Source organism: Macaca nemestrina, chromosome 17 (genome assembly GCF_043159975.1).
Source record: "Macaca nemestrina isolate mMacNem1 chromosome 17, mMacNem.hap1, whole genome shotgun sequence".
NCBI lineage: Eukaryota > Metazoa > Chordata > Mammalia > Primates > Cercopithecidae > Macaca > Macaca nemestrina.
In genome coordinates this window covers 36,778,314-36,805,828 of record NC_092141.1, presented here as the reverse complement: position 1 = coordinate 36,805,828, position 27,515 = coordinate 36,778,314, and the positions used below count along the sequence as shown (strand labels likewise).

At 39.2% G+C, this 27,515-nt stretch overlaps 1 protein-coding gene across 8 annotated transcripts in view; it reads right to left on the bottom strand.

The window, feature by feature from the left end:
• Positions 1–27,515, bottom strand: part of LOC105476873 (golgi SNAP receptor complex member 1) — a 56,321-nt gene that overhangs the window by 15,155 nt on the left and 13,651 nt on the right. For 7 of the 8 annotated variants that reach the window (XM_071082627.1, XM_071082628.1, XM_024791377.2 and 4 more), the window contains exons 6-7: positions 25,030–25,104; positions 3,408–3,437 (exon numbers count right to left, since the gene is read on the bottom strand). In XM_071082627.1, coding sequence (XP_070938728.1) covers positions 3,408–3,437; positions 25,030–25,104 — 105 coding nt within the window. The remainder of the gene's footprint in view (positions 1–3,407; positions 3,438–25,029; positions 25,105–27,515) is intronic. The other variant, XM_024791375.2, reaches the window with a different exon arrangement.

Below are 27,515 nucleotides of genomic sequence, written 5' to 3'. Positions count from 1 at the left end.
AGCAATGTCAACCGCACAATACACTGAATTTTTGATCCCCAAATGAAAGGAACACAAAAGAGCTTAACAAACAACTTCCTTTGCATCATTTAGTTCTTATTCATAATTTTTCAGTTTGAGAGATTATGACAAAATATGATACACTGAAAATGTGGTTGTTTTGTAAAAAAATTTATAAGGTATTACAAGTAGATACTATAGTCTTGTATAAAGTAACAGCTTTCAAACCTACACTGGCCCATATATCAATCTTTGAATGATATATGCCTCTGTTTGTTATTATATATTATTATTTTTTTGAGACAGGGTCTCACTGTGCCATGCAGGCGGGGCTGCAGTAGCACCATCACGGCAGCCTTGACCTCATGCATGCAAGTGCTCCTCCTGCCTCAGCCTCCCAAGTGGCTGGCTTACAGATGTGCACCACCATGCCTGGCTTTTTAAAAACAACTTTGTAAAGATGGGGTCTCGCTATGTTGCTCCGGCTGATCTCGAGTTTCTGGCCTCAAGCAGTCCTCCCGCCTCAGCCTCCCAAAGTGTTAGGATTATAGGCGTGGGCCACCATGCTGGGCCTGCTTCTGTTTTTTAAACTGGAACTATCACCATTTCCTGTATACTTTGACTCATAAGTGGACAGAGGTTAAAAAATAATTTCTGCAAAGGACTTTGTATTCCTTTGGGAATAGATATCATCACTATACATTATGTTAACTTGTTGAAGAAGCATGATTTCCAGTACCACAAAGTATATCTAGACATACTTTCCCATCTCATTTCATGACTTACAGTCAAGCAGAACGAAATCTAGGCTGTTATTTCAAGGGTCAAATACTTAGAAGCAAAATATAAGCTCTAAATAATATATAATGCTTTTAAAATGATAAATCATTGATATGCTTATGGGAACTTCAACTTTCTTACCTCTTACCTATTCTGTGAACTGAACTCAGTCACGTTTTTTTCAACAACAGATAATACAAGTCATACATTTAAAGGTTAGAAATAAATATATAAATATTAAAAATGCTAGCTCTTTTCAATAACTTGTTGTCAAAGTCTATATTCAGTTACTCACATAGTTTTAAAATGTATCTCTAAAAGGAAAAGGTGAATTTTTCCATATGGACTATGCAAAAATATTACTTGACACAAATTTTACATTCTTCATAAGAAATCATAACTAGCTTTATACTCAGTGAAACTTTTCTTGTAATGCCTATCACATTTTGAAGCAAGGGAAAATATTGAAATAAAAGACCTTCTAATAACATGTTTTTTAACTAGCAAAATAATGGTAACAATTCAATGGTTCTCAATTGTTCCCTTTCTTTTTTGTCCTATGAGGTACCCCAAGTTTTATACTCGTATTATCAGCCCTTAAATAGGCCAGTGCTGAAGTGGAAGCTTAATTAAGGCAGCCTGGCCCTAGAAGAGAAGGCAGAAAGAAAGGGAAATAAAGAAAAAAAGAAAAAGGATTATTGGGAAACTTTAAGTAAATAATTCCTGGCAAAATGTGATCAGATCTCACGTGCTGATGAAAAGGAAAAAGTTACAAGGAAGATACTTCAGTCAACATTAGGCAATTCTGTGAAAACTTTCTTCAAGTGGAAGGCTCAGCACATACAATTTAAACAAAAATTCAAGACACAATAATGGCTTATTGTTATAAAAGATTATAATGTATTAAGATTATTAATGATGGAAAATATTCTAATCCATTGAATAAAGAATCCATGAAGCCATACAAAAGAAACAGATATTTAGGAAAATGAAAAATACTTAGGAGTAAAGAGGATCAATGCATCTTAAACTTTGTAGAAGTTGGGTAAAGGGTATATAGGACTTCTTTTCACTATTGAAATTTTTCTGAAATCTGAAATGATATCAAAATAAAAAGCTAAAAAAGAAAGGAGTGGTATTAATAATATAGTTACCATTTACAAATTACCTAGTATTAGATCAGGCATTTTCTTCACATTATCCTTAACGGTCTTACAGGTAAGTATTATCATCAATACTGTATTTTTAAACAGATAAGAAAATGAAAGTTCCAAGAAGTTAAAGTAAATTATCTAAAGAACAGAGATCTAAGATCTAATAAACAGCACAGGCAGGTTCCAAGCCAAATCAGACCCGAAACCTTGTATTCTTTCTACAATGTGGTAAATATAGCAGTGGTTTAGATAGAGCTCTGTTTCTAGAGTTAGACTAAGACTGACGGATCTGAATCCTTAATACTATTTACTAGTCATGTGACCAAAGACTAATTACTTAATTTCTTTTTTGTTTTGGAAATAGTTCCTAATGATTCGTGTCTATCTAATGGGTTATTGAGAAAATTAAATAAAATAATGCAGGCAAAGTACTTTTAGCACAGGCCCAATATCCGTGGTCAGAATACAATTGTGGCTGGGTGCGGCGGCTCACACCTGTAATCCCTGCACTTTAGGAGGCCAAGGTGGGCAGATCACCTGAGGTCAGGAGTTCGAGACCAGACTGGCCAACATGATGAAACCCTGTCACTACTAAAACTACAAAAAATTAGCCAGGCATGGTGGCACACACCTGAAATCCCAGCTACTCAGGAGCCTGAGGCAGGAGAATCACTTGAACCTGGGAAGCGAAGGATGCAGTGAGCCGAGATGGCACCACTGCATTCCAGCCTGGGCAACAAGAGTGAAACTCTATCTTAAAAAAAAAAAAAAAAAAAAATATATATATATATATATATACACACACACACACACATATATACACACACACACACACACATACACACACACACACACATTTGTTATTGTCATGTACTTTGATTTACCTTTCCTGAAAACCAATGCTTTACATATTGGTGAATTCTAGAGCACAGAGACTGTATCTAGTTAATGCTCTTTTTTACTGTCATAAAATAGATATTTTAAAATTCATCAAACCTAGAAAGCTAAGTAGTTCAAAACAACAAATAAATGTCCCTTAACTTAAGCAAGAAACTAGTTCAATGTTATTACAGATACTATGAACTATTACTGCAGATTTTTTGCAGGTGCTATAACAGAAAAGTCTATATGAATGGCATAAAATTATTTATCAAATTATGCTTAAAATCGCTTTCCTTTAAAAAGTGAGAATAAAAAGATTGAGATTGAAAATATTAAATATAAATTAATTGGAAAAATTAACTTAAGCAAAACAACTTAAAGTAACTATAGAAATATACTTGGGTGTCAAACATCTCTTACAAGGGAAGGACACAGTAAAAATTTCATCTTTAAGGAGGATAAATGAACTTTAACTCTGATCTGTTCATTAAAATGTTTTTTCTTTAATTCTAAAACAGCTGTAACACTGTTCATTAAACTTATGTGCAAACAAACAAAAACCAACAAAGCAAAACAAAAACTTATTCCTACCTTATTGTCTCTTCTATCAGACGATCTGAGCTGCAAATAAAAAGAAAATTCAAATTCTGAATTTACTAAATGAACACTTAAAACCTGTATTAATTTTTCTACATCTATAGATAAACTTTTTAGTCATTTATGTATACCGAATGTCTAGCTTTTTGAAAGCATCTGGGGAAAATTCTGGACTCTAATTTTTTTTTTTTTTTTTTTTTTTAAAGACAGAGTCTCACTCTGTTGCCTGGGCTGGAATGCAGTGGTGTAATCTCAACTCACTGCAACCTCCGCCTCCTGGGTTCAAGTAATTCTCCTGCCTCAGCCTCCCAAGTAGCTGGGATTACCGGCGCCTGCCACCATGCCTGGCTAATTTTTGTATTTGTAGTAGAGATTGGGGTTTCACCACGTTGGCCAGGCTGGTCTCAAACTCCTGACCTCAGGTAATCTGCCCAACTCGGCCTCCCAAAGGGCTGATATTACAGATGTGAGCCACCGTGGCTGGCCTGGACTTTGAAATAAATTTAATTTCATTCGCATACAATATATATAATTTCCATCTTATGAGCAGGCATGGCGGCTCATGCCGGTAATTCCAGCACTTTGGGAGGCCAGTGCAGGTGGATCATTTGAGGGCAGGAGTTCGAGACCAGCCTGGCCAACATGGTGAAACCTTGTCTCCATCAAAAATACAAAAATTAGCTGGGTATGCTAATGTGTGCCTGTAGTCCCAGCTATTCAATAGGCTGAGGCACAAGAACTGCTTGAACCTGGGAGGCATAGGTTGCAGTGAGCCGAGACCATCGTGCCACTGCACTCCAGCCTGGGCCATAGAACGAGACTCTGTCTCAAAAAAACTCCAAACAAATAATTTCTATCTTACTTTTGCTAGCTTAAATTGATTTTTTCCACATAGATACCTGATAAAGTTGGAACAGTTTTAATGACAGCATAAAGAAATGAACTTTCTTTTTAAATAGCTCAAAGTTGTCACTATCATCTATTCAGAACTTAAGAATTAGAACCAACTTGTTGAGATAGGATAGGCAAATATAATTCTGATGTCTGTAAATAGTAAATATTTACACCTTAATGTTTATTTCTTTTTTGGGAAACAGGTTTTTTTTTTTTTGAAACTAAAACAAATTTCAGACTTTAGAATTCAAGAATATTAATAAAGATACCAAATACACCTTTCATCTGTAAATTGTTTCCCTTTATGCAGCACACATTGGAAAGAAAGAAACAAACAAAGCCATTTTAGAGATAAATGAATAGGTAAAGTTTGGTGAAGGGCTCGCTTTACAGCAGAAGTAGGAAAACAAACTTCCAGACATCTGTATCCACTCGGCATAGAGTAAGGTACACAGTAGGCACTCAAATAAATATTTGCATGTATTTTTCCAACTACTTATTTCCAAAATAATTTCTAAGTTCATGCTACAAAGCAGTAAGTCAAGGTTTCATTATAAAGTAGTGGACTAGGTCATCTAAATTACTGCATATATTAGGGAACAAACGAGTTTTAAAAAGTCATAAATACCAGCCGGGTGCAGTGGCACACGCCTGTAATCTCAGAGCTTTGGGAGGCCGAGGCAGGTGGACCATGAGGTCAGCAGTTCTTTACCAGCCTGGCCAACACAGTGAAACCCCGTCTCTACTGAAAATACAAAAATTAACTGGGGGTGATGGTAGGTGCTTTTAATCCTACCTACTTGGGAGGCTGAGGCAGGAGAATCGCTTGAACCCGGGAGGCGGAGGTTGCAGTGAGCCGCGATTGCGCCACTGCACTCCAGACTGGGCGACAAGCTAGACTACGTCTCGGGGCGGGGGAGGCAGGGAAGTCATAAATAGCATATATAAATCCTGTTATTAAAAATTTCAAAAATTACAAAGATGGTAGTGAAAGACAGACTATGTGGCTATTTAAATGCTGAATCTACCACTTACTAGTTATTCGACACAAGGCAAGTTTCTCCGTGCCCCAGTTTTCTCATCTGTAAACTGGCAAGGATCATAAAACCTACTTGTTCAAATAAAGGGGTTTGTAAAGATAGTGATTGGATCAATATCTCGCATATAGTAAGTGTCAAGTATTTTTTGCTATTAGTTTCTCAATAACTACAGATGGTAAATCTAAGCATAAAATTGATATAAATTTCCAGATAAACTCACTAATCTGATGAAATCTACGATTACTAAGTATGCACTTACTCTTCTAACAAACACATATAGAAGCACCCCTGGAGGGTATTGGGTCAGAAGGTGGCTACAAAGATATGGCACTAACCTGCTAAGATCTTACAATGAAGACTGACAAGACACATGCCGCCGGGCGCGGTGGCTCAAGCCTGTAATCCCAGCACTTTGGGAGGCTGAGACGGGCGGATCACAAGGTCAGGAGATCGAGACCATTCTGGCTAACACGGTGAAACCCCGTCTCTACTAAAAAATACAAAAAACTAGCCGGGCGAGGTGGCGGGCGCCTGTGGTCCCAGCTACTCAGGGGGCTGAGGCAGGAGAATGGCGTAAACCCGGGAGGCGGAGCTTGCAGTGAGCTGAGATCCGGCCACTGCACTCCAGCCTGGGCGACAGAGCCAGACTCAGTCTCAAAAAAAAAAAAAAAAAAAAAAGACACATGCCAAAAGGCATCTGGTGAACTGGTCACGAGGTCACAACAGAAAAAGACCCTGTCTCAAAACAAAAAAACTCCACACATACACAACATTTATTAAGTTCACCCTCTTCTATCAGTGAGGTTGTAAACAATTACAAGAGTAACATCAAGGATCACTGATCACCATAACAGATAAGATAATAATGAAAACATCTAAAATACTGTTACCAAAATGTAACACAGAGACATGAAGTGAGCATATGCTGTTAGAAAAACGGCAAGACTTGCTTGACACAGGATTGCCACCAACCTTCCATTTGTAAAAAATAATATCTGCAAAGTGCAATAAAGCAAAGCACAATAAAATCTGGTAGGCCCGTACATGACATTTCTTTGTATTATTACTGTTTTTCCTTGTAGAGATGGGGTCTCACCGTCACCCAGGCTAGAGTGCAGTGGCACCATCACAGCTCACTGCAACTTTGAACTCCTGAGCTTCAAGCAATCCTCCTGCCTCAGCCTCCCAAGTAACTGGAATCACAGGCATAAGCCACCACACCTAGCCTCTCTGTATTATTTCTTAAAACTGCATGCATGCAAATCTATAATTAACTCAAAACAAAAAGTTAAACATTTATAAAGTGACCAATGTACCAAATGACAATAACAAAAACCCAATTCCAATTCAGATTGACTACAAAGCTACATACCTTAAGTAGTATATAACTGTGAAGCAGCATTTAAAAAAACAGATAACCAGTCTATTTCTAACTAAATAAACTCAATGTATCAGCCTAGAAAGAAATATAAAATTACAAAGCCAAGCATTTCACGCAAATTGTCAGAAAGTCAGCCAGGTACACTTCATCATTTCCACTATCTGCTTTCTGTAATTCTCTTGTATCTATTCTCAATCATACAGGTCAGAACTAAATTAACTAATAAACTAGCTTAACTACTAAACTTTAGTTGGAAAATAAACTCATTATAATTTGTACTCAATGTTCCTGAGGAACTGGAGTTGAAATGGATGCTAAGGAACAACTTTCTGTGTCATTATATATAAAGAAAATTCTTTGAAGTTGTTTGTGGCACACAGATAGAATCCTTATTCTATGTAATGAGACTCGCTTTTTGTACTCGTTACGTAATGAGTACATATGTTTTATGTATACTTTCTGAAAATGTCATTTTGACCAATTTAAATCACATTTTACATGTAATAAAACCATTTTCTATTTACATGAATCAAATAAAGTCTCATAAAGCAAACACTTGCGCCCCCACTTATTTCCCACTTTTTGCACAAAATTGGATTTTCATAGAATAGGTTTTCTTAAAAGGATAAAAGGTCACTGAAATTGGTCATTTTATGTATTTGAGACTGACAACTATCCCCATATTACAGTAATTTTATAGCAATACTGGAACTGCAAGTCAAAGAAAAGAGTGTTTGCTGGATTCACTCGAAAATGAAACCAACTGGCCGGGCACAGTGGCTCACGCCTGTAATCCCAGCACTTTGGGAGGTTGAGGCAGATGGATCACCTGAGGTCAGGAGTTCGAGACCAGCCTGACCAACATGGTGAAACCTCGTCTCTACTAAAAATACAAAAATTAGCTGGGTGTGGTGGCGGGTGCCTACAATCCCAGCTACTCAGGAGGCTGAGGCAGGAGAATCCTTGAACCTGGGAGGCAGAGGTTGCAGTGACCCGAGATCACGCCATTGTCCTACAGGCTGGGTGAACGAGCGAGACCCCGACCTCAAAAAAGGAAACTGAAAGAAAATGAAAATTATAATCCCAAATATGCTACCCTATAGAAGAAGGGGTTTTTCTTCCCTTTAAGTCCCCTTACACATCAGTCACCTTTATTAAGTCCTAAAATATCCTCTAAAACATATTTCAAAATATACATGAGTCCGCAGGAGTCCTGCTCACAGAAGGGATCTTTAACTTACAGAAAGACGATGCTGACACCAGCTTAACCATGCATTTAGCATACCAGTTACAGTGAATCACACAGGAATTCCACACACATTCCCTACCCACTGTCATCCTTAGTTTATATGGTAGCATCAACAAAGAAAAGCCAGTGATTCCTAAATGTCTTCTCAAATTGCCCAGTCTCCAGGTCTTTACTCATTTGGCTAAGATCAAATAAAGTAAACAAACACCATTCATTAAAACCTTTCTTGGACAGTGTGGACACAACATCAGAGTGACTCCATGCAGATGGCATCATCTGGTTAAAATCAAATTTAAACTTATTTTCCTTTGGGGTAAAAAATATATAATCAAGTAGAATTATCCTTCTTAAGCAAGTACTTGATAATAGCCCAGAGATATTCTATAAAGTCATCTAGAGCCTGTAATTAAGAAACAAATTTCCATTTGTCTCAAGACCAATTTAAAGTAACTGAAAACAATAAGCTACATTTCACTACCAGTTATCATACTGAGGAATCACTAAAGCCATATTTAAATAATTCTCTTTTTAAAAAATAACTTATTTCCCCCAACACACACACTACAAAAGGCACACATTTCAAGAGCAAACATGCGATTTCATGCATATATACTAAAGCAATTTAAACCAACAAAATATAAGAACTTGGCGAAATCACTTAGATAGTATCTTCCTCTTTTAAAATGGTAGGAAAGTAATAAGCAAATAAGTAAGCAACTAAATGAGAAAACAAATAAGCAAGTACATAATAATAATGAATAATAAATAAAAATTTAAAAATCGATCCCTTTGCAAGCTGCAATAATTGATGAGGTTGTCACGAACCAATCAGACCATTTACATCAAGCATTGTGGCGAGACAGTCTTTCACTTACAGTTAACCAGAGAGATCCTTAAGATCTAGGTCTTACTTATTTCTACATTTCTTATTTAATCTCTTCAATTATGTTAACTGAATACAATTAAGCTGCAGTGGAATACATTTATACTGTTTTAGTGCTAAGAGCTTTTTATTTTACAGAGAACATTCGGAAAATACAGGAAAACAAAGATGAAAGTGGAAACCAGCTATAACCTCTTTCATTAACACTGATGCGGTGGCATATTTCCTTTCAGTCTGGGTAGACGAAGGAATATCTTTATTTGCTTTGTTCATGGGTTGTTTAGCACAAACATTTTCATAATCACAGCAAGTTACCGGGAGACAGAAAGTGAAGCACCTGACAGATTCCTGCTCAGTTCAAGGAGAAAATAAAAAAATAAAAGCTAAGTCATTAGCAGTGAGATCCTGGAAAATCACTTTTTCCTTTTTAAAAAATGAATAGAATTATTGTTGGAACAGTTTTAGACATATAGAAATATTCAGTAGAAAGCACACACTATAAACCCATTCTCCTCCACTTGTGATTAGTGTGGCACATGTGTTACAACTGATCACTCAGTACTGATGCATTACTAGCTAAACGCCATGCTTAGAGTTGACTCTGCATTGCATGGTGGTGGGGGTTTTGTCATGGATCCATCCTTGCAGTATCATACAGAAGAGTTTTACTGCCCTAAGTATCCTGTGCTTCACCTATTCATTTTTCCTCCCTTTCCCATCCTCAACCCCTGAGAATTGCTGATCTTTTTACTGTCTCTATAATTTTGCCTTGTCCAGAATGTCATATAGTTAAAATCATACAGTACGTAGCCTTCATAGATAGGCTGCTTTTATGTATTTAAAGTTCCCCCATGTCTTTTCCGGGCTTGATAGCTTATTTCTTTGTATGGCTGAATAATATTCCACTGCATGGATGTACAACCATTTGTTTATCCATTCACTTACTTAAGACATCTTCATTGCTTACAACTTTTGGCGATTATGAATAAAGCTTCTGTAAAACGTTCATGTACAGGTTTTTGTGTAGACATAAGTTTTCAATTCATTTAGGAAAATCACTAGGAATATGACTGCTAGAATGTATGGTAAGACCATATTTAGCTTTTTAAGAAAATTGCCAGGATGGGCACAGTGGCTTATGCCTGTAATCCCAGAATTTTGGGAGGCTGAGGTGGGTGGATCACAAGGTCAGGAGTTCAAGACCAGCTTGGCCAAGATGGTGAAACCCCGTCTCTACTAAAAATACAAAAATTAGCCGGGTGTGGTGGCACACACCTGTAATCCCAGCTATTTGGGAGGCTGAGGCAGAGAACTGCTTAAACACGGGAGGCGGAGGATGCAGTGAACCAAGATCACGCCACTGCACTCCAGCCTGGGCGACAGAGCGATACTCCGTCTCAGAAAAAAAAAAAAAGAAAAAGAAAATTGCCAAACTGTCTTCCAATGTGGCTATACCACTTTGCATTCAAACCAGCAATGAGTGAGAATTCCTGTTACTCCACTTCCTTCAGTGTTCCTTTTAATGTTGTCAGTGTTTTGGATTTTAGCCATTCTAACAGTTGTGCAGCGGTATCTCACTGTTGTTTTAATTTGCAGTACCCTAATGATACTTAATTACATTAAGTATCTTTTCATAAGCTTAATTTATTGTCTATATATCTTCTTTGGTTAAGATGGCTGTTCAGATCTTTTTTCCACTTTTAAATTGTTGAATTTTCAGAGTTCTTTGTATATTTTCATACAAGACCTTGTTCCTGTATTGGAAGATTTACGGTTGTTAAGATGGCAATTCTCTCCAAATGGATCTCTAGATTCAACATAATCTTATTTGAAATTTCAGCAGGCTTTTAAACAATCTGATATTAAAATTTATATGAAAGTACAAAGGACCCAGGGCAGTCAAAATAACTTTGAAGATACAGAATAAAGCTAGAAGACTTACACACTACCTCATTTCAAAACTTATTATAAAGCTACGGTAATCGGAGTGCAACTGGCCTAAGGATGGATCCATAGGTCAATGGAACGAACAAAGTTCAGAAATAAACTAGCAAGTGTCCAGTGAATTCTCTACAAAGATGTCAACATCTTTGAACAGATTAAACAGAGGAAAGCAGAGTCTTTTCAACAAGTGGTACTGAAACAATGGAATATTCATGTGTTTAAAAAAAATGAATCCCAACCCTTAACTTACACCACACAAAAAAGTGAAGCCAAAGTGGATTATAAACCTAATGTTAAAGCTAAAACTGTATGGAGAGGGCGCCAAGATGGCCGAATAGGAACAGCTCCAGTCTGCAGCTCCCAGCGTGAACAACGGAGAAGACAGGTGATTTCTGCATTTCCAACTGAGGTACCGGTTTCATCTCACTGGGGCTTGCCAGACAAGTGGGTGCATCCCACGGAGCAGGGCGGAGCATCGCCTCACCCAGGAAGTGCGAGGGGTTGGGGAGTTCCCTTTCCTAGCAAAGGGAAGCCGTGACAGACTGAACCTGGAAAATCGGGACACTCCCATCCTAATACTGCGCTCTTCCAACAGCCTTAGCAAACAGCACACCAGGAGGGTCCCACACCCACCGAGCCTCACTCACTGCTAGCACAGCAGTCTGAGATCGAACTGCAAGACGGCAGCCAGGCTGGGGGAGGGGCATAAACCATTGCTGAGGCTTTGGTAGGTAAACAAAGTGGCCTGGAATCTCAAACTGGGTGGAGCCCACCACAGCTCAAGGAGGCCTGCCTGCCTCTGTAGACTCCACCTCTTGGGGTAGGGCATAGCTGAACAAAAGGCAGCAGAAACTTCTGCAGACTTAAACGTCCCTGTCTGACAGCTCTGAAGGGAGTAGTGGTTCTCCCAGCACAGAGTTTGAGATCTGAGAACTGACAGACTGCCTCCTCAAGTGGGTCCCTGACCCCTAAGTAGCCTAACTGGGAGGCACCTCCCAGTACCTCATAAGGCCAGGTGCCCCTCTGAGACGAAGCTTCCAAACGAAGGATTAGGCAGCAATATTTGCTGTTCTGGAGCCTCCACTGGTGATACCCAGGCAAACAGGGTCTGGAGTGGACATCCAGCAAACTCCAACAGACCTGCAGCTGGGGGTCATGACTGTTAGAAGGAAAACTAACAAACAGAAAGGACATCCACACCAAAACCCCATCTGTACGTCACCATCATTAAAGACCAAAGGTAGATAAAACCACAAAGATGGGGAGAAACCAGAGCAGGAAAGCTGAAACTTGTGAAAATCAGAGTGCCTCTTCTCCTCCGAAGGAACACAGCTCCTCGCCAGCAACAGAGCAAAGCTAGACAGGGAACGACTTTGACGAGTCGAGAGAAGAAGGCTTCAGACGATTGGTAATAACAAACTTCTCCGAGCTAAAGGAGGATGTTCAAACCCATCACAAACAAACTAAAAACCTTGAAAAAGGAGTAGATGAATAGCTAACTAGAATAAATAGTATAGAGAAGTCCTTAAATGACCTGATGGAGCTGAAAACCATGGCACGAGAACTATGTGACGACGCATGCACAAGCTTCAGTAGCAGATTTGATCAAATGGAAGAAAGGGTATCAGTGATTGAAGAGCAAATGAATGAAATTAAGCGAGAAGAGAAGTTTAGAGAAAAAAGAGTAAAAAGAAACGAACAGTCTCCAAGAAACATGGGACTACATGAAAAGACCAAATCTATGTCTGATTGGTGTACCTGAAAGTGACGGGGAGAATGGAACCAAGTTGGAAAACACTCTTCAGGATATTATCCAGGAGAACTTCCCCAACCTAGCAGGGAGGCCAACATTCAAATTCAGGAAATACAGAGAACACCACAAAGATACTCCTCGAGAAGAGAAACTCCAAGACACATAATTGTCAGATTCTCCAAAGTTGAAACAAAGGAAAAAACGTTAAGGGCAGCCAGAGAGAAAGGTCAGGTTACCCACAAAGGGAAGCCCATCAGACTAACAGCAGATTTCTCGGCAGAAACTCTACAAGCCAGAAGAGAGTGGGGGACAATATTCAACATTCTTGAAGAAAAGAATTTTCAACCCACAATTTCATATCCAGCCAAACTAAGCTTCATAAGTTATGGAGAAATAAAATACTTTATAGACAAACAAATGCTGAGAGATTTTGTCACCACCAGGCCTGCCTTACAAGAGCTCCTAAAGGAAGCACTAAACATGGAAAGGAACAACCGGTACCAGCCACTGCAAAAACATGCCAAATAAGACCATTGATACTAGGAAGAAACTGCATCAACTAATGAGCAAAATAACCAGCTAACATCGTAATGACAGGATCAAATTCACACATAACAACATTAACCTTAAATGTAAATGGGCTAAATGCTCCAATTAAAAGACACAGACTGGCAAATTGGATAAAGAGTCAAGACCCATCAGTGTGCTGTATTCAGGAGACCCATCTCACGTGCAGAGACACACATAGGCTCAAAATAAAGGGATGGAGGAAAATCTACCAAGCAAATGGAAAACAACAAAAAAGTAGGGGTTGCAATCCTAGTCTCTGATAAAACAGACTTTAAACCAACAAAGATCAAAAGAGACAAAGAAGGCCATTACATAATGGTAAAGCGATCAATTCAACAAGATGAGCTAACTGTCCTACATATATATGCACCCAATACAGGAGCACCCAGATTCATAAACCAAGTCCTTAGAGACCTAAAAAGGGACTTAGACTCCCACACAATAATAATGGTGACTTTTACACCCCAATCTCAACATTGGATCAACGAGACAGAAAGTTAACAAGGATATCCAGGAATTGGGAACTCAGCTTTGCACCAAGTGGATCTAATAGACACCTACAGAACTCTCCACCACAAAACAACAAAATATACATTCTTCTCAGCACCACATCTCACTTATTCCAAAACTGACCACATAGCTGGAAGTAAAGCACTCCTCAGCAAATGTAAAAGAACAGAAATTGTAACAAACTGTCTCTCAGACCACAGGGCAGTCAAACTAGAACTCAGGATTAAGAAACTCACTCAAAAGAGCTCAAATACATGGAAACTGAACAACCTGCTCCTGAATGACTACTGGGTACATAACGAAATGAAGGCAGAAATAAAGATGGTCTTTGAAACCAATGAGAACAAAGACACAACATACCAGAATCTCTGGGACACATTTAAAGCAGTGTGTAGAGGGAAATTTATAGCACTAAATCCCCACAAGAGAAAGCAGGAAAGATCTGAAATTGACACCCTAACATCACAATTAAAAGAACTAGAGAAGCAAGAGCAAACACATTCAAAAGCTAGCAGAAGGCAAGAAATAACTAAGATCTGAGCAGAACTGAAGGAGATAGAGACACAAAAAACCCCCCAAAAAGATCAATGAATCCAGCAGCTGGTTTTCTGAAAAGATCAACAAAATTGATAGACTGCTAGCAAGACTAACAAATAAGAAAAGAGAGAAGAATCAAATAGACGCAATAAAAAATAATAAAAGGGATATCACCACCAATCCCACAGAAACTACCATCAGAGAATACTATAAACACCTCTATGCAAATAAACTAGAAAACTTAGAAGAAATGGATAAATTCCTGGATACATACACCCTACCAAGACTAAACCAGGAAGAAGTGGAATCCCTGAATAGAACAACAACAGGTTCTGAAACTGAGGCAATAATAGCTTACCAACCAAATAAAGTCCAGGACCAGAGGGATTCACAGCCAAATTCTACCACAGGTACAAGGAGGAGCTGGTACCATTCCTTCTGAAACTATTCCCATCAATAGAAAAAGAGGGAATCATCCCTAATTCATTTTATGAGGCCAACATCATGCTGATACCAAAGCCTGGCAGAGACACAACAAAAAAAAAGAGAATTTTAGACCAATATCCCCGATGAACATCGATGCAAAAATCCTCAATAAAATACTGGCAAACTGAATCCAGCAGCACATCAAAAAGCTTCTCCACCAAAATCAAGCTGGCTTCATCCCTGGGATGCAACGCTGGTTCAACATATGCAAACCAATAAACATAATCCATCATATAAACATAACCAAAAACAAAAACCACATGATTATCTCAACAGATGCAGAAAAGGCCTTTGACAAAATTCAACAGCCCTTCATGCTAAAAGCTCTCAATAAACTAGGTACTGATGGGACGTATCTCAAAATAATAAGAGCTATTTATGACAAACCCACAGCCAATATCATACTGAATGGGCAAAAATTGGAAGCATTCCCTTTGAAAACTGGCACAAGACAGGGATGCCCTCTCTCACCACTCCTATTCAACATAGTGTTGGAAGTTCTGGCCACGGCAATCAGGCAAGAGAAAGAAATAAAGGGGATTCAATTAGGAAAAGAGGAAGTCAAATTGTCCCTGTTTGCAGATGACATGATTGTATATTTAGAAAACCCCATCGTCTCAGCCCAAAAGCTCCTTAAGCTGATAAGCAACTTCAGCAAAGTCTCAGGATACAAAATCAATGTGCAAAACTCACAAGCATTCTTATACACCAATAACAGACAAACAGAGAGCCAAATCATGAGTGAACTCCCATACACAATTGCTTCAAAGAGAATAAAATACCTAGGAATCCAACACAAGGGATGTAAAGGACCTCTTCAAGGAGAACTACAAACCACTGCTCAAGAAAATAAAAGAGGACACAAACAAATGGAAGAACATTCCATGCTCATGGATAGGAAGAATCAATATTGTGAAAATGGCCATACTGCCCAAGGTAATTTATAGATTCAATGCTATCCCCATCAAGCTACCAATGACTTTCTTCACAGAATTGGAAAAAACTACTTTAAAGTTCATATGGAACCAAAAAAGAGGCCGCATTGCCAAGATAATCCTAAGCCAAAAGAACAAAGCTGGAGGCATCACACTACCTGACTTCAAACTATACTACAAGGCTACAGTAACCAAAACAGCATGGTACTGGTACCAAAACAGAGATATACACCAATGGATCAGCATAAAGCCCTCGGAAATAATGCCACACATCTATAACCATCTGATCTTTGACAAACCTGACAAAAACAAGAAATGGGGAAAGGATTCCCTATTCAATAAATGGTGCTGGGAAAACTGGCTAGCCATATGTAGAAAGCTGAAACTGGATCCCTTCCTTACACCTTATACAAAATCAGTTCAAGATGGATTAAATACTTAAATGTTAGACCTAAAACCACAAAAACCCTAGAAGAAAACCTAGGCAATACCATTCAGGCCACAGGCATGCGCAAGGACTTCAAGACTAAAACACCAAAAGCAATGGCAACAAAAGTCAAAATAGACAAATGGGATCTAATTAAACCAAAGAGCTTCTGCACAGCAAAAGAAACTACCATCAGACTGAACAGGCAATCTACAGAACGGGAGAAAATTTTTACAATCTACACATCTGACAAAGGGCTAATATCCAGAATCTACAAAGAACTTAAACAAATTTACAAGAAAAAAATCAAACAACCCCATCAAAAAGTGGGCAAAGGATATGAACAGATACTTCTCAAAAGAAGACATTTATGCAGCCAACAGACACATGAAAAAATGCTCATCATCACTGGTCATCAGAGAAATGCAAATCAAAACCACGATGAGATACCATCTCACACCAGTTAGAATGGCAGTCATTAAAACGTCAGGAAACAACAGGTGCTGGAGAGCATGTGGAGAAATAGGAACACTTTTACACTGTTGATGGGACTGTAAACTAGTTCAACCATTGTGGAAGGCAGTGTGGCGATTCCTCAAGGATCTAGAACTAGAAATACCATTTGACCCAGCCATCCCATTACTGGGCATATACCCAAAGGATTATAAATCATGCTGCTATAAAGACACATGCACACATATGCTTATTGCGGCACTATTCACAATAGCAAAGACTTGTAACCAACCCAAATGTCCATCAATGATAGACTGGATTAAGAAAATGTGGCACATATACACCATGGAATACTATGCAGCCACAAGAAAGGATGAGTTCATGTCCCTTATAGGGACATGGATGAAGCTGGAAACCATCATTCTCAGCAAACTATCGCAAGGACAGAAAACCAAACACCGCATGTTCTCACTCATAGGTGGGAACTGAACAATGAGAACACATGGACATGGTGGGGAACATCACACACCGGGCCTGCCGGGGAGTTGGGGGAGAGGGGAGGAACAGCGTTAGGAGATATACCTAATGTAAATGATGAGTTAACAGGTACAGCACACCAACATGGCACATGTATACATATGTAACAAACCTGCACAGTGTGCACATGTACCCTAGAACTTAAAGAAAAAAAAAGCTAAAACTGTATAATGCTTCAGGTTTAAAAACAAACAAAAAAGCTAAAACTACAACTCCTGAAACAAAAGAAAAAAATTTGTAACCTTAGGACAGCCAAGAAATCTTAAATAGACCAAAAATACATGAATCAGAAAGAAAAAACTGATCAACCAGACTTCATCAAAATTAAAAACCTCTGCTCTTTTGAAAGTCACCAGATGAAAATGAAAAGGAAGTCACAGGCTCAAAGAAAATACTTGCAAAACCTTTATCTGACAAAGGACTTACATCCAGAGTACACAAAGAACCCTTTTAACACAATAGAAAAAGGCCCACAACAAAAGGCAAAAAGACTTGAACAGACCCCTCACTAAAGAAGATAAACAAATGTCATAATAACCTGTGAGTTGTGAATAATAAAAAAGAAGATACGCAAATGGCTAATAAGCACTTGAAAGAAGGCTTAACATCACCAGTCCTTACAGAAATACAAATCAAAACGACAATAAAAACCCTTACACTTCTACTAAAATGGCTACAAAAGAAAGGCATGTTGGCAAGGACTTAAAGCAATTTGAACTCTCACGCATGACTGACAGAAATGCAAAAATGGTATAACCACTTTGGAAAAGTTTGACACTTTCTTATAAATTGGAACACATACTTACCATACAACTCAACAATACAACTCCTAGTATTTACTCAAGAGGAATGAGAACGGCCGGGTATGGTGGCTCACGCCTGTAATCCCAGCACTTTGGGAGGCCAAGGCGGGTGGATCACGAGATCAGGAAATCGAGACCATCCTGGCTAACATGGTGAAATACCCTCTCTACGAAAAATACAAAAAATTAGCCGGGCTTGGTGGCGGGAGCCTGTAGTCCCAGCTACTCGGGAGGCTGGGGCAGAAGAATGGCGTGAACCTGGGAGGCGGAGGTTGCAGTGAGCCAAGATTGTACCACTGCACTCCAGCCTGGGTGATAGAGCGAGACTCCATCTCAAAAAAAAAAAGAAAAACAAAAAGGAATGAGAACATATGACCACACAAAGTTTTGTTTATGAATGTTCATAATAATTTTGTTTGTAATAGCCAAAAACTGAAAATAACCCAAATGTGCAACATGGTTGAATGGATAAAGAAATTGTGATATATCATACAATGGAAGTCATTCTGCTATAGAAAGAAATCAATTACTGACATTTAAGAAAAACAACGAATCTCAGAAACACTATGCTAGGTGAAGTAAGTGCAGACTGTATGAATTCATTTGTATAAAATTCTGGAAAAGGTAAGACTCATCTATAGTGACAGAAAGCCAGTAAGCAGCTGCCCATGACTGGAGGACAGGGACTGACTCCAAAGGGGCATAAGGATCTTTTCTGAGGTGATAGAAATATTCTCTGTCTTGACCATGGTGTCAGTTAAGGGTCTATATATTTGTTAAAACGTACCAAACTGTAAACTTAAAATGGATACATTTTTACTGTAAGTACGTTCTACCTCAGTAAATCTGATTTATGAGGAAAAAGAATGGCAGCCTCGGCTGACCCCCATGACCCTCAGAGCCCCCCCGACTGCTCACTTTCTTTTGCCCTATGTGTCCTCTTCAGGTGCATGAGTGAGGCCTATAACCTGGGAGAGGGTTTGGACTTGGAGTGAATGCACGACGTTTCAAAATAGATCCATTTAATAATGTATCAAGAATGATAACGGATTTAAGAAGAGAAGACAGGAAGGCATGGTCATGAGGTCTGAGTTTCAACTCTTCAATCTTTTTCTATCTCTACTTGGAGAACACCTACTCATTCCTCAAGAATCAAATCAAATGTCTGACTTCTCTAAAGCCCTTTCAGAAGCTTCGGAGGTTAATGACTCCCTTTTATGTGCTCCTCTAGGGTGCGCACAAACCTTTGCACATCATAATAAAGCACTTATTACTTCGCACTGAAACTACCGATTCACATTTCTTTTCTGCTCCTCACCCCCTCTGGCTGAGCTCACTAAGGACAGGGATGATGCCACTGTGCTATCTCCAGCACCCAGCACAATACTTTCCACAACACAGATGCTCAACAAACACTCGTTTAAACAACCAAAACTGGTACCAACAAATTACATGTGCATCCAGACACGCACATGAAGAAACAGGTGGAATGCAACTGAAATTTTATTATCTCCGTCTAAAAAAAAGAGAAGGTTTTGAATAAATAAAGTATTCATTATACTGATATTATAAGACTAACGACTAATAAGAGTAATTTAAAAATAGAGGTTTTTTTTTTTTTTTTGAGACAGAGTATTGCTCTGTCACCCATGCTGGCATGGCATAGCGCGATCTCAGCTCACTGCAACTTCTGCCTCCCAGGTTCAAGCAATTCTCCTGCCTCAGCCTCCTGAGTAGCTGGGGTTATAGGCGCCTGCCACCACGCCTGTCTTATTTTTGTATTTTTGGTAGAGATGGGGTTTCACCAGGTTGGCCAGGGTGGTATTGAACTCCTGACTTCAAGTGATCCGCCCACCTTGGCCTCCCAAAGTGCGGGAATTACAGGCGTCAGCCACTGTACCTGGCCATACATTGAGTTTCAATAGACAATCAGGGTCAGGTGACATTAATCTATCTAGTCCTACATACCATTCTGGCATTGACAGGTTCCACAGGGCTAGAGTCACTTAGCCCTAGGTGCACAATTCTAATGTACGAGTATACTTTTCTTTTCTAAAGCCACTATAGGAAAAATGGCTCAGTATAATTTTAGAATTCGTCTACTACATATCAAGCACTGTAATAAGTAAACATTTCACACACATCCTCTCTCATCTTTGCAACAGTCCATAAAGTACGGGTTATATTACCCATTTAAAAGACACTGGAAAGTCAGAGGATTTAAATGACCTTACCTCAAAAGATAGAATCCACACCAGGATTTGAACCCAGGTCTCTCTGGTTTCTTTTTTTTTTTTTTTTTTTTTGAGATGGAGTCTCGCTGTGTCACCCAGGCTGGAGTGCAGTGGCCGGATCTCAGCTCACTGCAAGCTCTGCCTCCAGGGTTTTTACGCCATTCTCCTGCCTCAGCCTCCCGAGTAGCCGGGACTACAGGCGCCCGCCACCTCGCCCGGCTAGTTTTTTGTATTTTTTAGTAGAGACAGGATTTCACCGTGTTAGCCAGGATGGTCTCGAACTCCTGACCTCGTGATCCGCCCGTCTCGGCCTCCCAAAGTGCTGGGATTACAGGCTTGAGCCACCGCGCCCGGCCGTCTCTCTGGTTTCGAAACCCTGCCCAAATAATTTCATTATACTACCAATCCAAGGAATAAAGAAACTTAAGGTATCTTAGTCAGACAAAAGTGGTAAATTAATGAGAGAAAGATGAAAAAAAATTAACCCTAGAAACCAAGAAATATACTCAGTATTATTAATATTATTTTAGAGACAGTCTTGCTATGTTGCCCAGGCCCATCTCAAAGTCTTGGCCTCAAGTAATCCTCCCAACTCAGCCTCCTGAGTAGTGGGGATTACAGGCATTACAGGCATGAGCCAACGCCCCCAGCAAGAAGTCTGTATGTTCTTATCATACATGTGACTAAATGAAATTATACTCTAGGAAACCAACAAATTAGAATAATATTTTAAATATCATGACTACTGTACAACTCTGCCAAAGGTATTTTTAAAATGTCAAGGATTTTTAGGCTGATGTATTAAACGCACACAATCTGCAATTCTAGTTGTGATCAATAACATGCCCATAAATCAGAGAGTACTTCTATGAAAACAATCGCAGCCTACAAGTATGGATAAAACTCCTCAGCTTTACCTCTTAGATGGTTCTAGACAATTTCAGAATTCATGCCTCTTTCTTCAACTCTCTCATTAATCTTATTATCCTTGGCAGTAAAATAATCTTACCAATTGCTTTCCCTATGAAATTGTGAATGAAAATTCCCATTTCTCTTTACTAGGTCTTGTTAGCTGCCATCTCTGGGAAGGAGAAAGTGTTTTTATAGACAGGCATGTCAAGGACAAATAACGGAGCTGAAATGCAAGGGTGGATGGCAAATAAATTGCATCTTGTGAACTAACTCCAACTAATTTCTGCCTGGAGCACTGTGTTTAAAAGGATTCCTAGGCCATACCTGGAGGGACTCAGGAAAAAAACAAAAAGAAGTAAGGAAGGTAAGTGGCGAATCAGTAAAGTGTAGTGTTACAGTAGCCTAGGGTTTCAAGGAAAGGAGATTATAATATCAAGTCAGGCAGAGCAGCAGTCAAACAACATGAAGAAAAATGTCCGTGAGACTTGGCATGCAGGAGATCACCAATGTGCCTATTGACAAGTTCAGTAGTGTTGTGAGGGAAGAAGTCAATGGGCTAAAGCTGAAATGAGTAGACACAGAGACAACAGGTATAAACCAGAGATAGAGACAGTATACAGGATGGCTGAAGAGTCAAATACTTATAGAGCAAATGCGGATACAGACAAGTGTCCGATGTGTGTACTGGCCTTCTCAGGACAAATATTCTATCCCCTAACAACTATAGGAAAGGGGTAAAGAGGGATACCCCTATAGGTCAATTTATAGAAAAGGGCAAAACCTTAAACATCTCATTGAAGTAGGAGCTAAGAACCTCTGTTCAGGTGAAGAGACAGGAAGGTCAAGGGGGGGAAGGAGAAGATTTGGTAAAGTTCTTGAAGAGAATGAGAGAACTAAACAGGAGGACTAGGCAAGCAAAAGGCATCAGACAAGGCTGAGCACTCAGATGAGGTTGAAAAGATTTAACAGTTACTTTAAAACAGGGTTCATTTGTATGACTAGTTGCTTTTTCTTTAGCCCTCTCATACAGAAGTAGAACAACAGACTATGGATTGGGCTGGCATTTTACCAGGGTACAGCAGGAAGACAGGGGCCCCGGAAAGACCCAACGTTGGGAGTATTTCAGTTAATCTCCTATGAGATCCAGGCTGGATAGGGTAGGAAGGTCAGTCATAAGAAAAATACAAACTCGTGAGACTGCAGAGGCTTGGAAGGAGAAAATGCGTTGGGTGACAGTGAGATGCAGAAGATTGCTAAGGTGACGCACCTATAGATGAGAAGGTGGAGGTCCCAGCCTGGGTAAAGGGTGACTGATCTACATCTGGTGATGACCACTGGCATTAAAGGAATCCAGAAGAGATGAGGCTTTTTCTGCTTGTGTAAGTTATCTCCTTATTCAAGTTTGTCTTCACCAGTGAAAACCTCTGAAAGTTGTCAACTTCATTAAGGTAAATACAGAAGACATATTCTATTCAAAATGACAAAATGCTTCTACAGAAAAAGCACCATATGCATGGTCAGGAAATTGAATGCATGATTCTGGATAAATCATGGCATTTCAATGTTTGAGGTAATATAGTCTGTCTGTCCTCTTTACTCCTTAATTCTCTGTCTATAAAGACAGCAACAATATAATCAGCCATATATCTTTTTTTTTTTTTTTTTTTTTGAGATAGAGTCTCATTCTGTCACACAGGCTGGAGTGCAATGGCACGATCTTGGCTCACTGCAACCTCCACCTCCCGGGTTCCAGCAATTCTCCTGCCTCAGCCTCCCAAGTAGCTGGAATTATAGGAGCCCACCACCACGCCCGGCTCATTTTTGTATTTTTAGTAGAGACGGGGTTTCACCATGTTGGCCAGAATCAGCCATATTAGACAGAGTAAGACCCCCAAGTCAAAAAAAAAAAAAAAAAAAGGCCTGGGCACATTGGCTCACGCCTGTAATCCCAGCACTTTCAGAGGCTGAGGCAGGTGGATCTCTTGAAGTCAGGAGTTCAAAACCAGCCTGGCCACATGGTGAAACCCCATCTCTACTAAAAATACAAAAGTTAGCTGGGTGTAGTGGCAGGTGCCTGTAGTCCCAGCTACCCAGGATGCTGAGGCAGGAGAACCGCTGGAACCCGAGAGGCAGAGGGCACAGTGAGCCGAGATCACACCACGACACCCAACCTTGGCAACAGAGTGAGACTCTGTCTTAAAGAAAAAAGAAAGAAAAGATTATAAAGGCAGAAATTCTTGGGGTGAGGAGAAGAACTTTAAAATACAAAATTAACTAGATACTTTTTCAAGAAGAAAAATATCAGGGAGTACTGAAAAAGAACAATTATATAAAGAAAGATAAATTAATCTAAATAGCAACCGAAAACCCTATAAGAATGTATCAGCAGTCCATCAAAAAACAAGTAGCTACAAGCTTGACACTAATTCAAAGTCAGTATTTTCTTCTGACTGACAGACTCAGGGAAAGACAAGCCAAAAATGAAAGTTACTTTATCCACCATATAGGAAAAGAAATTTGTCATCCATAACATAAATTGCTAAAACCTAACAGCATTTATTTTTAGATAAAAAGAGTATTAAGGAGAGCTGGTAAAAACAATTCATTACAAAGTAAGTTTTGTGTGTGTATGTATGTTTAAGTCTGGCATTCATTTACAAAAACTGACTTGCTCTTTTTCCAGGCAAAAATATGTACTTTTGGAACAAGTAAAAAATTATAATAACATGAAAAAACAATATTTATGAAGAAGTGTAAGCTTAAACATAGTTCTAGCCATAAAAAGTCTGACCCTATTGCAAAATATCAAACTTGGAAATTTGCCAATATTATAGGAAACACTTTACAAATGAGTGTGTTCCCTAATCCTGCAATTCTAATTTAGGAATTTATCGTGAGGAAATCACGATGGATACACGCAAAGGCTTTACTATGTATAATAGTAAAAACAGAACATAATCCAAAAGGCCAACATTAGGGAAATGGTTACATAACTTATGGTTTATCTTTATTATGGAATATATGCACCATTTATTTTAGAAAAACAAACAAAAAAATCAAATTACATGGGGAAAAGCTTGGACTACTGAAGAGTAAACAATGTTACAGAATTTGTAGTAATGTGTGATTTCAACTTTCTTTTTTGTTGTTGAACTATCCGTACTTTCTAAAATGAGCACTACAAAAGGCATTTATAGCTTTTGTTATTTAAAGTTACTTCAAAAAAATCTTGCCACTTCTTCCTCAAAGCACTTAGCAAATGAAATACAAAAACACTGAAAAACTAGTTTTTCACATTATTTTGTAAACATATTTTACTAATAATTTTAATGCTATTTTATTACCTAGCAAGTATTTGTAATTTACAAAAAAAAAAATTGATTAAAGAAAAGTATTTATAAGCTCGTGTTATCATATTGAGAGCAATGACTAAGCCCGTCTTTTCAGTCTCAACAACTCATCTAATTCATCAGGAGCTCTTATTACATTCAGTTTCATCCTGTCTGTTTCTCTCTGTAGAGAATTGGCGCACGCACTGGCCGGGTGCGGTGGTGGCTCATGCCTGTAATCCCAGCACTTTGGGAGGCAGAGGCGGGCAGATCATGAGCTCAGGAGATGGAGGCCATCCTGGCTACATGGTGAAACCCCATCTCTACCAAAAATACAAACAAATAAGCCAGGCATGGTGCCACACGCCTGTAGTCCCAGCTACTTGGGAGGCTGAGGCAGGAGAATCGCTTAAACCCGGGAGGCAGAGGCTGCAATGAGCCGACATTGAGTCACTGCACTCCAGCCTGAGCAACAGAGCGAGACTCATCTCAAAACAAACAAACAAAAATCATATTAAGGTAACAATTAAGTGATGTGAAATAGTCAACAGCATGGGATCTTTCCTAATTATGGTTGGAACAGTTGCAATTCCTTTTCTATTGAAAAGAGTCATTAGGAAAATAAAATGAATTAGCACGGACAAGGCACTTATTATAATAAACATAAAATGTTGGTTACATAAGTAAATGAATTAATAAACATGGAAAACCACATAATGCACATACATTCAATACCTACTTTCGAAGGTGGTCATGTTCTTTCAAAAATAGCTCAGTTCTTCTGTTGTTTACTCCAGACCCACTTTTATATGATCTGGAACAAAAGAGAAAATTTAAAAACATTTTGGCAGAGAATACAAAATCAGATTAAGTGACTGACCCTAGTGATCTTGAAAGTAGAAAAATTGAGCCTCTCCACAGTTTTGAATGAACAATGAAAGTGCATAATCCTTTGCATTTCCCTCTGAAAAATGTTATTATAAGTAGATAAATATTAATGCCTCTGCCTCTCTAATTTAGGCCTCACAGTTTACAATGTTTTTCACCAAAATAACTCAACATTCTGAAACAACCCACCAAAAAAATCTTACTTTTCCTTTACCTCCTATCTCTGATATCTTCATTTTTCTCCAAGTGGAAGTAAAACTTAGGACTGATTTAGTACATAGCACACAGGGTGGGAAAGCTGTTGAAATGAAATGTTTTCTTTCACAATAATACATGTAGTCCACCATCTGAAGCCTAAGGAAAACTGAAATCAAGCTAAAGATTTGCTCATCTTGGCACACTTAAGGATAACCATTTTGGTCTTCAGTGTATTGAAGTTGACAAAAAAATTACTCTTGGGCCGGGCGCGGTGGCTCACACCTGTAATCCCAGCACTTTGGGAGGCCGAGGCGGGTGGATCACGAGGTCAGGAGATCGAGACCATCCTGGCTAACACGGTGAAACCCTGTCTCTACTAAAATTACAAAAAATTAGCTGGGCACGGTGGCGGGCACCTGTAGTGCCAGCTACTCAGAGGCTGAGGCGGGAGAATTGTGTGAACCTTGGAGGCCGAGCTTGCAGTGAGCAGAGATCACGCCACTGCGCTCCAGCCTGGGCGACAGAGCGAGACTCCATCTCAAAAAAAAAAAAAAAAAAACCTACTCTTTTCACTACTATCGAAAATTTAATTTTTCTGTTTTCCACTAATAATAAAGTATCGGGAACAATTTTTTTTTTTTTTTGGAGACACAGTCTCACTTTCTCACTTTGTTACCCAGACTGGAGTGCAGTGGCACAATGTTGGCTCACTGCAGCCTCCTCAACCTCCCAGGTTCTAGTGATCCTCCTGCCTCAGCCCCACAAGTAGCTGGGACTACAGGAGCATACCACCATGCCTGGCTAATTTTTGCTTTTTTTTTTTTTTTTTTTTTTTGAGATGAAATCTCACTCTGTCAACCAGGTTAGAGTGCAGCAGTACCATCTCGGCTGACTGCAACCTCTGCCTCTCGGGTTCAAGCGATTCTCGTGCCTCAGCCTCCTGAGTAGCTGGGATTACAGGTGCCCACCACTATGCCCAGCTAATTTTTATATTTTTAGTAGAGACGGGGTTTCACCATGTTGGCCAAGCTGGCCTTGAATTCCTGAGCTCAAGTGATCCACCTGTCTCGGCCTCCCAAAGTGCTAGGATTACAAGCATGGGCCACCATGCCCAGCCCAAAATTTTTAAAATTCAAGTTAACTGTACAAATACTACAGTAAGACAAAAAAGAGTCCTGCTGTTAAAACTGAAATACTGGCTGAGATGCAGGGCTACTGTGCAAAGCACAGGAGAAACCACCACCCAGGAAGGCAGAATGATATAACCAAGAACACATGATGACTTGGATTTAAATCTATACTCCATCATTTCACAGTCACTTCACCTTAGACAAGTGTCTCAATACCTAGTTTTGTAAAATGAGACTGATGATTTCTATCTTAACCAAAAGATTGCTGTGAGGCCAAAAAATATAATATATTAAAAATTACGGTGTAAATTACTACATATACTTTCCTCTAGCACCTAGATTCTAAACTCCTACAGGGCATTGGTCTTTTCATTTCTCTCTCTTTTTTTTTTAAGACAGAGTCTTGCTCTGTCATGCAGGCTGGAGTGCAGCGACACGATCACAGCTCACTGCAACCTCCACATCCCAGGTTAAACTGATTCTCCTGCCTCAGCCTCCCAAGTGGCTGGGATTACAGGCGCCTACAACTACACCCAATTAATTTTTATATTTTTATAGAGACGGGGTTTCACCATGTTGGCCAGACTGGTCTTGAACTCCTGACCCAAGTGATCTGCCTGCCTCAGCCTCCCAAAGTGCTGGGATTAGAGGCGTGAGCCACCGCGCCTGGCCAGTCTTTTCATTTCTACCTTCTACTGTGGCTAACTCAGAGTTGGTACTGAGGAGACAGTTTAACGAATAGATGAACATATCTTTTATGGCCATTTTGCATTCCTCAAAATGTATATATAAATGGACTATACAGAAATCAAACAAAAGACTTAAATGTCCTGAAGGACTAAAAATATTACAACAGTTTTACTGCTGAAACTGTTATTGTTACAACAAAATAAAGGATCTCTAGGAAAGTGTTTCTGAGAGTACATATAATATATAGTTTATGATAAATGTGTATCATAGTTTATAAAACATATCACATAGTTTATCACAAATGAGATGATGACAGGTA